The 16,398-nt window shown below is 48.5% G+C and overlaps 1 protein-coding gene and 2 long non-coding RNA genes across 3 annotated transcripts; all 3 read left to right on the top strand.

Annotated features, from left to right (window-relative positions):
- Window positions 1-2,330: 2,330 nt before the first annotated feature.
- Window positions 2,331-4,891, top strand: LOC143838922 (uncharacterized). Its single transcript, XR_013231481.1, has 3 exons — window positions 2,331-2,413; window positions 4,491-4,574; window positions 4,848-4,891. It is a non-coding gene; the product is annotated as an uncharacterized LOC143838922 (long non-coding RNA).
- A 4,057-nt stretch (window positions 4,892-8,948) lies between these two features.
- On the top strand, window positions 8,949-12,047 carry LOC143838827 (uncharacterized). Its single transcript, XM_077340735.1, has 5 exons — window positions 8,949-8,954; window positions 9,073-9,144; window positions 9,761-9,826; window positions 10,829-10,912; window positions 11,868-12,047. Exons 1-5 carry the CDS (start codon window positions 8,949-8,951, stop codon window positions 12,045-12,047), a joined length of 408 nt encoding a protein of 135 aa, XP_077196850.1.
- Window positions 12,048-13,545: 1,498 nt separating this feature from the next.
- On the top strand, window positions 13,546-15,661 carry LOC143838921 (uncharacterized). Its single transcript, XR_013231480.1, has 4 exons — window positions 13,546-13,648; window positions 13,815-13,919; window positions 14,086-14,190; window positions 15,566-15,661. It is a non-coding gene; the product is annotated as an uncharacterized LOC143838921 (long non-coding RNA).
- Window positions 15,662-16,398: the final 737 nt, after the last annotated feature.

Genomic DNA, 16,398 nt, shown 5'->3' with positions numbered 1-16,398 from the left:
ATTCAGCAAAAATAAAAATAAAAATGAAGAAGCAAACTAGCCCTCTGGATTGCTCCAAGCAGCTGACCTTGTGTGACCTAAAAGCAAGCCCCCCCCCCTTCAAATATCTCTGACGCAGCTGGTGCTTCCTAATATAACTTTAGGAAATCAGAAGTAATTGATATGTAGAATTAAGGAGAGAATGCCGGATGACTTAGGTGGACGAAGACATTAAAACCTAAATATACATGAATAGATATCGGGGGCACACCCGGCCCATGCAAAGCATCATGCAACAGTGGCCTCCATCCCAGTCAATATGCAGCCCTAGAGCATTTCTCACCGTTCAGGGGAACATCCTGACATCCTGTTGCAATTTCTCAGGAACTGACTGCTGCAGACTTAGGGCCATTTCGCACGGCTTCAAAATAGCACAATGGTTGCTAATTGAAAACGCTACTAATTTGCCTTAACGCACGACGTCGCAGACAATCTGCAACACTCCTGAAACCAATCAGCAAAAAGCGCTTCGTTGTAGCGCTTTCAGGGGAATCCAGAAAAGTGGATTCACCCTCCGGATAGCGATACACTCCTGCAACCAATCTGCAACACTAGCGCTAAAGACCTGTGCGTTACCATTGTTGCGGGTTCTTCAAAGTCCCTCCTCCTGAGCCTGTCCTCCAAACTTCCGGCGAAGCGATCGCCATTTTTTTTTCTCCGAGCGAGCGGGGATAAACGCACCAGCGAACCTCTTTCTGTTTAGAGGCTTCCCTGGCTTCAGTCCTTCACCTTTAGTCACTAAGCACAAACCACATAAAAGCCCGTTTGCTGAAATAAAGTCCCTTTATTTTTTACACATTAATTCAGCCGAAAATCGGGCCCGTGAGAGGGGGGGGGGGATTTTTTTTTTATCACTCGAGGCAGCGTGCCAACGATCATACAATCAAACGACAGCTCACATTAGGCAGCTGGATGGGTCTCTCTGTTGCAACGAATCTACCTAGATTCGTTGCTATGGGTCTGTTTTGTTTTTGTTTTTTTAAAAACCTTTCTTAAAGGGAAAGGGGCTGTTTGGGAGCATGCTAACGGCTGCCCATTGGCTGCTTGACGGCCAGGGGCGGGACGAGCTTGGCAATAGCGCTTCCTTTCTAGCGATTTCTGCCGAGACCGGAAGCCTGTGGGAAACGCTAAAAAACGCAACTGATTCCACTACAAAGGCAGGTATGCAAAACGACGAATTCCACTATTTTAAATGGCAATTTTTCATTCCGCAAACAATTTGCAACAAAGATCCCCGTGCGAAAAGGCCCTTAGTTCTCTCCCCATACCTAGTGGCTCAGAGCCACTCATATGGGTCAACCCCACCCTAGACACTCTGGAGTCTGTGAAGGCCCTTTTCCTCCTGATGCCCAGGAACCAAGGTCTCAGAATGTCCCCTGAAATTTCCCCTTCTCAGGATTTTCTTGGGCAGAATCAAACAGTTCTAATCCTGTTATAAACAGGTCTAAAAGACAAGATCTGAGCACTCTTGTAATTGATTCCACGTTTAATCTTTCAGAATCGCCCAAAAGAGTTTACCTCAGGTCAAACTAAACATGCCCAGGGCCAGAGAATGCAAGAAAAAATCAAAGCATTCAAATCAGTGGTGATATTTCTGAATTTCTTTTTGAAACAGAGACACAACTTGCTTGAATAGCCATGTACAAATGCCCCAAAGCCAGGAATTGTTTTCCCCCAGCCCCCAATAGTTGTTGGCGATTGGTTAGCGATACTGTAGAAATAAACTAGAGAAATTGTCAAAGGTTTTCACGGTCAGAGTCAGCTGGGTGTTGTGGGTTTTCCAGGCTCTGGGGCCGTGGCCTGGTCGCTTTAGTCCCTGATGTTTTCTCACTGTTCCAACAGAAAAGTCCCCATCTGGAGGTGCCCTACCTCTGACGATGCCATCCACAGTTACTGCTGTCAGGGATTAAAACTACCGGAACAAAAAGACTCTGGCTCTTGTTGAGGCCAGCCAAATATCTCTGGGGAAAGGAACCACTAGCCTGTTAGTATTAGCTGAGCACAAGGCTCTTCTGGGATGTACTCAGAGAGATGGTCCTATAGGACAGGGTCAGCCATAGCTTCCCACACAAAGGGATTGGGGCCAGTGCTGGGAATCCCTAGACCTCTGGCTTAAGAAAGGTCCCCGTCAGCCTTCTGTGTGGAAGAATGGCTGCAGAAGTGGAGCTGACAATACAGAATTGGATGAGAAATCCACGTTCCCACCCAGTTAAGGGATCTTGACATGTTGTTGATTGGGTATGGCTGTTGGGAGTGCCATGTCTGGAGTGGCCAACCATTTTTTCCCTTGTACCAGGACCCTTGGTTTATTCCAAAAACTGGAAGGATAACAGAGGCAGACCTTTTAAAAAGGAGGAATGCTCTCTCTGCTCAGGTAGGTCTTCTCAAATTATGATGTTTCCTAAAAAGTAGGAGGAAGAATCAGCCGTTGTAGAGTCAGATTTGTGTGCATAGTAGAACCTTGTTTCCACTGACATTTAGCTGGGCAATGATTCCTGAATTGCCAAGATTCACGCACACTCACTCACAAACTTGTATTCTGCAGCAAAATCAGGACTGAGGTATGTGCAGCTTTCAGAGTCCACTGCCGTCTCTGGCAAATCAGGGATCAGGGATAGAAATGAATAAAATGAAACCTCTGTCTGCCTCATGGGAAAAGCGTCTGCTGCCAGCCAGAGTAGACAGTGCCCAACTAAATGACAGATCCGTGTTCTCACCTGGCGAGGGCATCTGGCCCTGATCAGGACTGCATGGAGTGTTTGGGAGTTCTGTACAAGGAGTCCAGAATTCTTTTCTGTGTAGCAGAACTCCTGGGCCGTACCACAACCCGAAAGAAAGAGAACAGAAGAAGGTGCTTTACGGAGAACGGATGCCATTATTAAGTGTTCCAAATGAATCTGGAATCCTCACAATCAGTGTCTCCTGGTGCCTCCGTCTCCATGTGGATGCATTTAAACCCCTTCACAGGAGGAGAAAGAGACCTCTATTGACCTACCAGGAGCAGAAGTTCCCCTGGGGAATGAGAAAGGCTCAGGAGAAGGACAAAGCCAGGCCTCCAGACAGACACCATTTTTATGTGCAGAAAACAGGGAGAGGGACTGAGAGAGGCCACGAGGCCTGGGGGTGATGCCTATAAATCCCTCCAAGGAGTTGGCCTCCCGTCATTAATATAAAGAGAATGACCACTCAATGTTCCCATCAAAGCACCCTCCGTCCCCTCCCTCCCTAGCAGAGAGAAGCTAAAGAGTTCTACTTCTTTTTAATGCAAAACTGATTCTTTTAAAATGTCTAAAATGTTTAGATTGTTGTTTTCTCACAGGATATGTTGTAAGCTGCCCTGAGCCCTCCCAGAAGGGTTGCATGCAAATCTGACAATAGATAATTAAAATGATAATTAGGGTGGGGGGATATTGGGAACCAGAAAACTCAGACTTCAGTGGCACCATCTGGAACATCCCTGGGGAAGGAGGGCAAGCAAGATCTGAAGAGGGCAATCTCTCTAGGAAGGAAAATAAAAGCACAATCCATGCTTTGATGTGGGGTTACTGCGAGAAGCTTGGACTTGCAGGAGAGCATATGGGGCTGGAATAAGACATGACAAGGGTATAAACAAGGCCACAGCTTTCTTACCTCCCCATGGGAGTGTTGGCACCGCATGGGAGAGGGAGCCTGACCTAGCACTTATCGGACTGCACCAAACCCACGGAGTCCAGAGGCACCAGGGGACACACCCCATTCCCAGACGGGAGAGCAGAGCCTCTTACTACTGAATTCTCCCTTATGGGAAGTGACCTATGTAGGGAAGCCAGCAGGCCCCCACCTTATTTGGCTGCCCCATGGCAGGCTGGCAACGAGTCTGTGTCTCCCAGCAGGGCCAGCCACGCTTGTTCATAGGCCGTCTCTTACGGAGGCCCCGAACCCCAAGGAGTCCCGTCACACAGCAACAGGCTCCATCCCATGTGGAGCCCAAAATTACGATGAAATATTAGCCATGCAACATCTACCTTAGACACAGCCTCAGGGCTGCTTATGTATCACATAAGGTGGGAAGGAGGGAAGCTGCCCTGCGGCGTGCTGGGCAAAGGGACCACGACTCACGTGCATAGCACATTATAGGCTCTGCATGTCCTGCCTCCCTCCTTTATGCTGTGTGCAGCTTGCGCCCCACGTGGGCTCCTGGGGCAGTCACGTTTGCCACCAGCCCACCCTCCAGTACATCAACTGGCAGCTCCACTGATGCCTTGCAACGCATTATACATTCTGGGATTCATGCCCTTTCCCTTCTGCTGTGTATGTTGTCCATTCTCCCCTGAGAGCCCAGCTGTCAGACAGAGAGGACAATCCCGAGCTAGCAGACAGAGCCCTGTTCCAACCTGGCTGAGGGCACCCTGGCCTGTTCCTGCTGGGATGGGATGCTTGGCCCTAAAATGGCCAATGCTTTTTCTCATTAGCAGAAGACTTGGGGCTTTCCACAACTTGAAAATAAGAAGACCGAGGAAGATGTCTTCCAAAGAGGAAACACCAGGTTTGCCCAGGTGTGTATTAAATAATAATGTTCCATTCAAACTGGCAGCTCCACTGATGCCTTGCAATGCATTATACATTCTGGGATTCATGCCCTTTCCCTTCTGCTTTGTATGTTGTCCGTTCTCCCCTGAGAGCCCAGCTGTCAGACAGAGAGGACAATCCTGAGCTAGAAGACAGAGCCCTGTTCCAACCTGGCTGAGGGCACCCTGGCCTGTTCCTGTTGGGGGGGGATGCTTGGGAAATCCACCCCAAGACTGGCCAATGCTTTTTCTCATTAGCAGAAGCCTTGGGGCACCCCACAAGTTGAAAGAAAGAGGACCGAGGAAGATATCTTCCAAAGAGGAGACACCAGGTTTGCCCAGGTTTGTATTATAAAATTATTATGTTCCATTTAAACTGGCAGCTTCATTGATGCCGTGCAACACATTATACATTCTGGGATTCAGGCCCTTTTCCCTCTGCAATGCAGGTTCTCTGACCTCTCTGGTTCGGGACTTCCAATCATCTCCCCTAGTTGGGTCGCAGTCTTCTTTCACAGATCAGGCACAATCCAAGAGGTGCTGAGCCTGGTGCTGGCTGGGAGTGTTAAAAGGCCAATGGCTGCTTGGAAGAGACCTTTTGTTCCTCTCTGGCTGTGGCCTCCCACTGCTGACGACTGCTAGGATCCAAAATACAGGCAGACCACACAGTTCTGGCTGGTCAGCCCTTCCCTAGTTAAGGGTTCCCAGAAATCTGGTGCAGGAAATATGTTTGTCTTCCTTCAATGCTGGAGTCTGGCTGCTGGGCAGAAAAGACTATATGGAGGTAGAAGATAGATTCATATTCTCACCGGGCTGAGGGCACCTTGACATGTTCATGATGGGAATTGGTGTTTGTGAGTTCCATACCTGGAGTGACCAATATTTTTTCTCTCTGCACCAGCAACCGTGGATTGCGCCACAATTTGATAGGAAAAAAGCAGGGGATGAAAGAAAGTACTCCATCTATGGACAGGTAGAGCTTCTAAAATTATTATTATCTTTCTTCCAAAACAGGAAGAAGAGTCAGCAACATTGGGGTTAAATTTTTGTGCTCAGGAGAACCTCATTTTTGGTTCTACTTCTGCGGCAGATCATTCCTAAAATGCCAGGATCCCACCCAGCCAGTCTTTATTCTGGGGCCTGATTGGGATCAGGACTCAGAAATGTGCCTGATTTCGGGTGCCCTCTGACAGCCGTGGCAAACACACTGGATGCCTAGTCTGGACAAAACAGGAAACATGGATAAACTCCAGTTAGAAGAATGTATGAACATTGTGGCAAGCGTAGCTCTTCCAAAGGTCTGGAGAGAGCCAGCAGGTGTCATCCCAAACTCAGAAGGAGAGAACCAGGGGAGAGAAAATCTGCTGCCGCTCAAACAACACAACTCTCTGACTAGTATAGATCCAAATGAATCTCAAAACAGCACAATCTGCACAGCCCGGAGCATCAGTTTCCTGTGAATGAAGAAGAGAGTTGGTATTTATACCCTCCTTTTTGCTCCCTGAAGGAGTCCCAGAGCCGCTTACAATCTCCTTCCCTTCCTCTCTCCTCGACAAAGAATAGATTCTTGCAGTTAGCCGAGTAAGTCACAAAAAGCAGAATTGAGGCCTGTAGCACCTTTAAGACCCACAAAGATTTATTCCAGGCGTGAGCTTTCATGTGCAGGCACATTTCCTCTGACCAAATGGAACAAGAATCATGAGAATTCAGATATATAGAAAAGGTAAATAAGTAGCAAATCAGTAAACTGTGTCAGAGTATCCACTTTATGCCATAGGATAATTCTTTGCTCAAACAGCTAATCAGTCCTCTTGAGTTCAGTTGTAGTTCACAAAAACAAGGGAGAAATTAAACAGTCCATGTTAGGAATTAATAGCAGACTCTTTCCCAGTTGTAAAAGGAAATACTTAAAAGAGACTAGTTGTTTGCCACAACTAAATCTGGGGTGTGAAAGGGGTTTGTCTGCCTTGGGTGCTGGGGCCCAGCTGCCAGACAGAGAGGACAATCCTGAGCTAGAAGACAGAGCCCTGTTCCAACCTGGCCGAGGGCACCCTGGCCTGTTCCTGCTGGGGTGGGAAGCTTGGGAAAGCCACCCCTAAATTGTCCAATGGTTTTTCTCATTAGCAGAAAACTTGGGGAATCCCACAACGTGAAAATAAGAAGACCGAGGAAGATATCTTCCAAAGAGGAAACACCAGGTTTATCCAGGTGTGTATTAAATAATAATTACATTCCATTCAAACTGGCAGCTCCACTGGTGCCTTGCAACACATTATACATTCTGGGATTCAGGCCCTTTTCCCTCTGCAATGCTGGTTCTCTGACCTCTCTGGTTCGGGACTTCCAATCATCTCCCCTAGTTGGGTAGCAATCTTGGGTAGGAACAGACACAGTCCAAGAGGTGCTGAGCCTGGTGCTGGCTGGGGGTGTTAAAAGGCCAACGACTGCTTGGAAGAGACCCTATGTTCCTCTCTGGCTGTGGCCTCCCACTGCTGACCACTGCTAGGATCCAGAACACAGGCAGACCACACAGTTCCGGCTGGCTGCCAGTTGGCTGGTCAGCCCTTCCTTCCAGAAATCTGGTGCAGGAAAGATGTTTGTCTTCCTTCAATGCTGGAGTCTGGCTGCTGGGCAGAAAAGACAATAAGGAGGTAGAAGATAGATTCATATTCTCACCGGGCTGAGGGCACCTTGACATGTTCATGATGGGAATTGTCGTTTGTGAATTCCATACCTGGAGTGACCAAGAATTTTTTCTCTGCACCAGAAACCGTGGATTGCACCACAGGTTGAAAAGAAAAAAGCAGGGGATGAAAGAAAGCACACCATCTATGGACAGGTAGAAAGAAAGTACACCATCTATGGACAGGTAGATCTTCTAAAATTATTATTATCTTTCTTGTAAAACAGGAGGAAGAGCCAGCATCATTGGGGTTAAATTTTTGTGCTCAGGAGAACCTCATTTTCGGTTCTACTTCTGCGGGAGGTCACTCCTAAAATGCCAGGATTCCACCCAGCCAGTCTTTATTCTGGGGTCTGATTTGGATCAGGACTCAGAAATGTGCCTGATTTTGGGTGCCCTCTGACAGCCGTGGCAAACACACTGGATGCCTAGTCTGAACAAAACAGGAAACATGGTTAAACTAGAGTTAGAAGAAAAAGTCTGGAGAGAGCCAGCAGGTGTCATCCCAAACTCAGAAGGAGAGAACCAGGGGAGAGAAAATCTGCTGTCATTCGAACAACACTTATAAGTACAAATGAATCTCAAAACAGCACCATCTGCACAGCCTGTAGCCTCAGTTTCCCTGTTAGTCTCGAGCAGCAGAATGGAGTCCTAAGAACCTTTAAGATCCACAAAGATTTATTCCAGGCCTGAGCTCTCATATGCAGGCTCACTTCCTCAGGCAAAATGGAACAAGAATCATGAGAATTCAGATATACAGAAAAGGTTAATAAGTGGCAAATCAGTAAACTGTGTCATAGTATCCACATTATGCCATAGGAGACTTCTTTGCTCAAACAGCTAATCGGTCCTCTTGAGTTCAGTTGTAGTTCACAAAAACACGGGAGAAATTAAACAGTCCATGTTAGGAATTAATAGCAGACTCTTTCCCAGTTGTAAAAGGAAATACTTAAAAGAGACTAGTTGTTTCCCGCAACTAAATCTGGGGCATGAAAGGGGTTTGTCAGCTGCCAGACAGAGAGGACAATATTGAGCTAGAAGACAGAGCCCTGTTCCAACCTGGCTGAGGGCACCCTGGCCTGTTCCTGCTGGGATGGGATGCTTGGGAAAGCCACCCCTAAAACGACCAATGCTTTTTCCATTAGAAGAAGGCTTGGGGCCCCCCAAAATTTGAAAAAAAGAAGACCAAGGAAGATGTCTTCCAAAGAGGAAACACCAGGTTTGCCCAGGTGTGTATTATAAAATTATTATGTTCCATTCAAACTGGCAGCTTCATTGATGCCATGCAACACATTACACATTCTAGGATTCAGGCCCTTTGCCTTCTGGTATGTAGGTTCTCTTTTCTCTCTGGTTTGGTTCTTCCAATAATCTCCCCTAGTCGGGTCGCAGTCTTCTTTCACAGAACAGGCACGATCCAAGAGGTGCTGATCCTGGTGCTGGCTGGGGGTGTTAAAAGGCCAACGGCTGCTAGAAGAGACCCTTTGTTCCTCTCTGGCTGTGGCCTCCCACTGCTGACCACTGCTAGGATCCAGAATACAGGCAGACCACACAGTTTCGGCTGGCTGCCAGTAGGCTGGTCAGCCATTCCCTAGTTAAAGGTTCCCAGAAATCTGGTGCAAGAAAGATGTTTGTCTTCCTTCAATGCTGGAGGCTGGGTGCTGGGCAGAAAAGACTATATGGAGGTAGAAGATAGATTCATATTCTCAACGGGCTGAGAGCACCTTGACATGTTCATGATGGGAATTGGTGTTTGTGAGTTCCATACCTGGAGTGACCAAGAATTTTTTCTCTCTGCACCAGAAACCGTGGATTGCACCACAGGTTGAAAAGAAAAAAGCAGGGGATGAAAGAAAGTACACCATCTATGGACAGGTAGATCTTCTAAAATTATTATTATCTTTCTTGTAAAACAGGAGGAAAAGTCAGCATCATTGGGGTTAAATTTTTGTGCTCAGGAGAACCTCATTTTCGGTTCTACTTCTGCGGCAGTAGATATGCCAGGATCCCACCCAGCCAGTCTTTATTCTGGGGCCTGATTGGGATCAGGACTCAGAAATGTGCCTGATTTTGGGTGCCCTCTGACAGCCATGGCAAACATATCTTTCTTGGAAAACAGGAGGAAGAGTCTGCAACATTGAGGTTAAATTTTTGTGCTCAGGAGAACCTCATTTTCGGTTCTACCTCAGCGGCAGGCCATTCCTAAAATGCCAGGATCCCACCCAGCCAGTCGTTATTCTGGGGCCTGATTTGGATCAGGACTCAGAAATGTGCCTGATTTCAGGGGCCTGCTGACAGCCCTGGCAAACCCACTGGATACCTAGTCTGGACAAGACAGGAAACATGGCTGCTGGGCAGAAAAGGCATACTGAGCTAGGAGTCAGAGCCATATCCTGACATGGCTGAGGGCATCTTGAAATGTTCATGATGGGAATTTGTGTTTGCGAGTTCCATACCTGGAGTGATCAAGAATTTTTTCTCTCTGCACCAGAAACCGTGGATTCCACCACAAAGAAAATATTCAGGGGATGAAAGAAAGAACAACATCTATGGACAGGTAAATCTTCTAAAATTATTATTAGTTTTCTTGTAAAAAAGGAAGAAGAGTCAGAATATCGGGGTGCAATTTTTGTTCTCAGGAGAATTTTGGTTCTACTTTGACAGCAGGTCATTCCTAAAATGCCAGGATCCCACCCAGTCTTTATTCTGGGGCCTGATTTGGATCAGGAAACAGAAATGTGCCTAATTTCAGGGGTCCACTAACAGCCCTGGCAAACACACTGGATGCCTAGTCTGGACAAAATAGGAAACATGGATAAATAACAGTTAGAAGAGTGTATGAACATTGTGGTAAGGGTAGCTCTTCCAAAAGTCTGGAGACAGCCAGCGGGTGTCATCCCAAACTCAAAATGATAGAACCAGGAGAGTGAAAATCGGCTGCCACTCAAACGACACAACTCTCTGACACGTAGAGATCCAAAGCAGCACAATCGGTACAGCCTGGAGCCTCAGTTACCCTGTGAAGGAAGAATTAATAGCAGGCACTTTCCCAGCTGCAAAAAGAAATAATTAAAAGAGACTAGTTGTTTGCCCCTTCCGTCTCTGCCCAAGCAGGCAAGTGACAAGCTGTGCTGGCAAGGTCTCTTGTCCTGGGACCAGAGAGTTAGATTTGTATTGCATACTACTAACGTCACATGACAGCCACATTGTCCTGAATAAAACAAAATAAAAGGGAGAGGGGATTGTAAGGAATGTGGATATAAGAGAAGAAGAAGAAGAAAAAGAAAAAGAGTTGGTTATTATATGCCACTTTTCTCTCGCCGAAGGAGTCTCAAAGCCGCTTACAATCGCATTCCCATAACTTTCCCACAACAGGGAAGGGGTGAAAGGGGTTTGTCTGCCGTGGGTGCTGGGGCCCAGCTGCCAGACAGAGAGGACGATCTTGAGCTAGAAGACAGAGCCCTGTTCCAACCTGGCTGAGGGCACCCTGGCCTGTTCCTGCTGGGACGGGATGCTTGGGAAACCCACCCCTAGAATGGCCCATGCTTTTTCTCATTAGCAGAATCCTTGGGGCATCCCACAAGTTAAAAAGAAGAAAACCAAGAAAGATGCCTTCGAAGAAAGAAAGATCATGTTTGCCGAGGTGTGTCTTCTAAAATTATTATTTTCCATTCAAAGCGGGAGGAAAAATCAGCAGGGGTGGGATGGAATTTGTTCCCGTAGTCAAACCTTGTTTTTAGTAACGTTTAGAAGGGTGATGATTCCAGAATCGTCCAGGTATTTGCCTTTTCTTTGGAGGTCTGATTTCAATCAGAACGGAGCCATGTGCCTGATTTCGGGCCCCCTCACAACCCTGGGAAGCAGGTTGGATGGCCAGTCTTGGCACAGCAGGGAACATAAACACATGTATGAAAACGGGGGCACGGGTAGCTCTTGCAAAACTCTTGGGAAAGCCAGTGTAGGTCAACCCAAACAAGGAATAACACAATCAAGAGTGCGACCATCTGTTCCCCCTGTAACAACATCACTATCTTACACTGTGTTTTAATAGTAGAGCAGATTGAATTTCGGAACAGCACAACCTACACCTCCTGGTGCCTCAGTCTCCATGTAAACACGCTTAGACTCATTCAGGGGAGAGAAAATACCCATTCACAGACCAGGACAGTCTGAAGAATGACAAGAACCAGGGAGGATGACCAAGCTAGGCCTTCAGAGAGACACAATTTCAATGGGGAGAAAACAGGGCAAGGGATGGAGAAGGGGTCAGGGGGGAACCAGGGTCCAGAACATGGAGACTTCTCAATGGCAACTGAAGCACTTGGGTCACCAGTGGCGAAAGAGAACATGCAAGATCCGCCTCGCGTCTGGCAAACTATGCATGAAGAAAGTAAAAGAACAAAGAGCACTCTGTGGTTTGGTGTGGGGTGACTGAAGAAGTGTTACACATTCTAGGAAGCAGAGTTTTCAGAACTTTCCCTGAGGGCTACTTCTCAGGAGTTTTTAGGCCCTTGGTAAAAAGCGATAAAACTGTTTCAAATGTGTATAGAAGTCAGGATCTGAATGCTCTAATTCCTGACCCATGATAACTCTTTTAGATTCAGGAGCGACAAACAATGGAGAAGCTGGAGCGTCAAAAGAGGATGAAAGAGGGCCAGCAACTTCTGGAAAGACTCAGGGAATCTGATGCATTGGTAACTTCTACAAAGTTCCTTTTGGGCACAGAGATATCAAAAGCAGGAATCAAAGCCTACAGAAGCCTCCAATCCGGCCACTGATTTCCCATAAGCCCTGGGAGGTGGCCGTGGTTGGGGACCGGTAGTTGGGAGATAGATTAAACCAGGGGTTCTCAACCTGGGGGAAGGGACCCCTTTGTGGGTCAAACAACCCTTTCACAGGGGCCGCGGCAGGGCAAGCCACTTGGCCGGGGGGGTGGGGTTGGGGCTGGCACTGTTGCCACTCCTCCTGCAGTCGCCCACGCTCGGCCACCAACCATTCCAGCAGTGCCCCCAGCACAGCACAGTCTCCCGCCAGGAGATCCAGGTTGCGGCACAGCTCGGCGGGGCAAGAGGCAGAACTGAACTGAGAAACCCTGGGGAAAACCCAAATTTATATACCATCATGAACAATGGATCTTCACGGCATCGGTCACTTTCGATTTAATTTCTGTGAAAGAACCCTTGCATAATTTAATGGTTGGGGCTCACCACAACATGTGGAAATGTATTAAAGTGTCGCGGCATTAGGCCGGTTGAGAACCGTTGGATTAAACAGAGTTTCCTAAGGAACTTGAGGAGCTCCCGGGTGTAGAAATGGCCAACTGAACAGGGGCTGGTGCCTCAGAGTCCCGTTATCTGAGCATCTTCCTGCTGCAAAGAAGTCACTCCGTTATCCTGTCAAGGATCAGACCTCTCAAGGGACTGGGGATGGGAAGGACTAGACCATCAAAGGCAGTCAGGCTAGAAGTTCATCATGGCAATAGTTTATTCAGGATGAAATACAGACCATGGTTAACTTAAAAAACCCTATAACCTGGGACTAGAGAGGTAGGAACTGTCAGAGTGGGTAAGATGGTTTTTTTTAGTAGGGTGACCAGATTCTGTTTTGGAGGGGCAGGCTAGCCTGACCTCATCTGACCTCAAAAGCATAGCCCTGATTAGGACCCGGATGGCAGACTTCCTAGGAAGGCCAGGGGCTCTGCACAGAGGCAGGTAAAGGCATCCTGCAGGGGGTGGCCAAGCTGAGGCTCTCCACATGTCTATGGACTATGATTACCATGAGCCTCTGCCATGTACTCCATGGACAACCAGAGAGCCAGAGGTTGCCGCCCCACCCTCCGGGGATGAATGCTGCCTTGATTGTTGGGAGAAAAGGGCTTTGTGGTTTCTCCTAGTCTCAGACTTGAAAGGGGGCCTCTCTCTATGAGAGAGTTCTAGGGATAGACAGGCCATTCCCCGAAGACCCTTCTGCCTCCACTTGATGGCTCTCCCTCTGAAGGAGAGCAGGTTTCTCAACCAGGTTTCAGGAGACCCTGGGGTCTCATGACAGCCCTCAGAGGGATTCCCAAATGAGTGGGAGTTACCTTATTTGTGTTCTATTTTTAAACATGCTAAATATTCATGGGGTGAGACCCATACCAGGGGCCAAGAGTTCCAGAATTCAGCCACTGGCAAGACAGCTGAAATGGTCTACAGGCTGGTCATTGAAGGAATCACACTGAGGGAACAAGACTCCAAAGACTCCATTCCCGACCACAAGTGGAAACTTTCTTTCACAGATTGATCAACTGTGGCCCAGTCTACCCAAGCCCAGATTTGAAGGAAAAAGATTTCCATCACTATTGGATGACACTCCAGGGCCAAGGAGCCAACCTGTGGATGTGAGTAACACCTCAAAAGATCCCCCATTCCACACACGTAGATCTTCTGAAATTATTACGTTCCTTTGAAAGCCGGGGGAAGAATTGGGAGCAGACAGGTTGAATTTGTGTTTGGAGTAGTCCAAAGACTCTGTTCCTGACCACAAGTGGAAACTTTCCTTCACAGATTGATCAACTGTGGCCCGATCCACCCAGGCCCATATTAGAAGCAGATAGACGGACTCCATCACCATCGGAGGCCACTCCAGGGCCAAGCAGCCAACATGTGGATGTGAGTAACACCTCGAAAGATCCCCCATTCCACACACGTAGATCTTCTGAAATTATTACGTTCCTTTGAAACCAGGGGGAAGAATTGGGAGCAGACAGGTTGAATTTGTGTTTGGAGTAGTCCAAAGACTCTGTTCCTGACCACAAGTGGAAACTTTCCTTCACAGATTGATCAACTGTGGCCCGATCCACCCGGGCCCAAATTAGAAGCAGATGGAAGGACTCCATCACCATCGGAGGACACTCCAGGGCCAAGCAGCCAACATGTGGATGTGGGTAACACCTTGAAAGATCCCCCATTCCTTAGAGAAGGAAACCAAGGACCCAGGTTCAAACAGAACTTGCATCCATAATGGATGGTTATTTGGGTCAAAGGGATACTACTAGGCAGTGTTTTCCCCTGAATGTCACCTCACCTATTCAAACCAAATCTAAGGGCCAAACTAGGGCTGACATTTGCACAGACTGCTGGGAGCTTGCCATCCCCTTCCCATCCTCTCCCCAAAACAGAAACCCTGTGAGGTAGGTGGGGCTGAGCGAGCCCTGTGAGAAGAGCTCTGACAGCACTGTGACTACCCCAAGGACACCCAGTATGTGGAAGAGCAGTGAGGAATCAATCCCGGCAATTAGAGGGCACTGCTCTTAATCTTGACACAAAGATGGCTTAGGGGAGCCCCCCCCCCCCCCCGCCGCCCTTTCCAACTAAGGATTCTCTCCTGTCTCCAGTCACTGGTATAGTCTAAGGTTGTGTGCCACATTCTGGCTCCCCCCCCCCCAAGGATTCCATCTGTTCTCTATTAGAGATAGGACTGTGATAGGACTGTGACTAGCCCAAGGGGACCCTCCTGGCTAGCCCAAGGGGACCCTCCTGGCTGCGTGTGGAGGAGGAGTGAAGGTAGGTTACTGGAGAGAAGGGCAGCCAGACCGCACAGGCAGCCACAACCCCACTCACCTTGGCAGAGATGTCTGGCTGGGGCTCATTGAGTTTAAGGCTGTTCCCTGAAGGGTCCCTGTCATGGTGGCCATGTGCCCCCCCCCCCCCGGGCTTCCAAGAGAGGGTCTCCAGGGCCATCCTTGGGCTCAGCCACAGGGGGTGCAGCTGCCCTTAACAGAGGTCGGTGACTGATAGGATAGCTGGGTTCAACTACGTGAAAGGGAGACATGTTGAAGGAGGGGGGGGCACTTGTTTGCTGCAGCTGTAGAGTCAAGCACCAATTCTGCACTTTCAATGCACTTTCCAGATAAGTCTGTGTGTTTTGCACAGGAAAATTCAGGGGCAGAAACTCCTGGAAGGTGCGTTCTCCAACGTGTGTGGACTAGGAGTCCTGCACTGGGAACGGGGGCTTCAAATAGCGGGAAAGGAGTTTCCACTTCAGTATCAGGAACCATTTTCTGACAGGAATGGTTGTTCATAGACGGAAGGGGCTGCCTCGGAGGGTGGCAGACGGTTTAGGGAGAGACTGGCTTGTGTGAATTTAATTCCCCCAGAATGTGGGGGGCTGATACAGATGGCCCTCTGCGGTCTCTTGGAGCTCTGTGGGGTTCTGATTCTCCAGTCGCTTCCCCTCCTTTGGGCCCCGTTTGGGCTTGTAGTGCTAAGAGTTTTGTGGCACTGAAAACGTTACCCTCTTTGCTTCTCCCTCACAGCCACAAAACATCGAGGGCATTGGCCAGAGCAACGGGGCTGTTCAGCATGAAGACAAACCAGAGCAACTGGCCCCAGAGATTGATCAGGGAGGCCCCGCACCTGAGGACGCTGGTAAGAGATGCAGCCAACCAGGAAGGCCAACCCACTGCCCACCCTCCAAAGAACTCGCCTTCCTCTTGAAGCCAGCCCCTAAGGAAATCTAGAATTTAAACCAACACCTTTCACATCAGGCGGACAGACACCTCATGATATGTTGTAATTTCGGGGAATGGGAGAGTAAAGGAGGAAGTCTGAGAGTTCATGTACCCCAAGGCACATTGGGCTTTATTAACAACCCAGTAAAGGTGCACTCTGTAGGTTAGAGACTGGTCCAATTGAAAAAGGATGCTCTTTTTAGTCTCCGACAGAACAAGCCTCCTGTGAAATGCACCTGTGCCTTAGAGGGGTACCAGCCACAAAACTATCCAGTTTTGAAAGTTCATTGAACAGAGCTTTGGAAGAAGAGAACATCAGAGAAGGCATGGTGGATCGGGCCCATGGCCCCTCCGATCCAAAGCTCATGGTGGCAGTGGCCAAACTCTAGATGCCATCAGGAGGTCCCCAAGTGGGGCAGGACCTCCAGAAGCCCTCCCACTGTGGTCCACCAAACACCAAGGAGGCAGAGCATCCCTTCCCCAGGTAGAGCATTCCACTCATGCCTTGGGGGGAAGAGCCACTCCTGGGCCTCTACTTCAATCTCTCTCGAAGCTGACGATGCTTAGAGCCGCTCCCACTTCCTGTGGCAGGAAATTCCACCTCTTTGGGTAAAGAAGGACTTCCTGCTGCTCTGCGA

This window comes from Paroedura picta, chromosome 5 (genome assembly GCF_049243985.1).
Source record: "Paroedura picta isolate Pp20150507F chromosome 5, Ppicta_v3.0, whole genome shotgun sequence".
In the NCBI taxonomy this organism is placed as follows: Eukaryota; Metazoa; Chordata; class Lepidosauria; order Squamata; family Gekkonidae; genus Paroedura; species Paroedura picta.
Note: the sequence above shows the minus strand (reverse complement) of the source record. Positions and strands in the feature narration are given on the sequence as shown.

Coding starts and splice junctions, on each gene's coding strand:
- LOC143838827 (XM_077340735.1), top strand. Junction 9,827..10,828: donor AGAACAACATCTATGGACAG/GTAAATCTTCTA, acceptor TTTTCTCATTAG/CAGAATCCTTGGGGCATCCC. Junction 10,913..11,867: donor GAAAGATCATGTTTGCCGAG/GTGTGTCTTCTA, acceptor TAACTCTTTTAG/ATTCAGGAGCGACAAACAAT.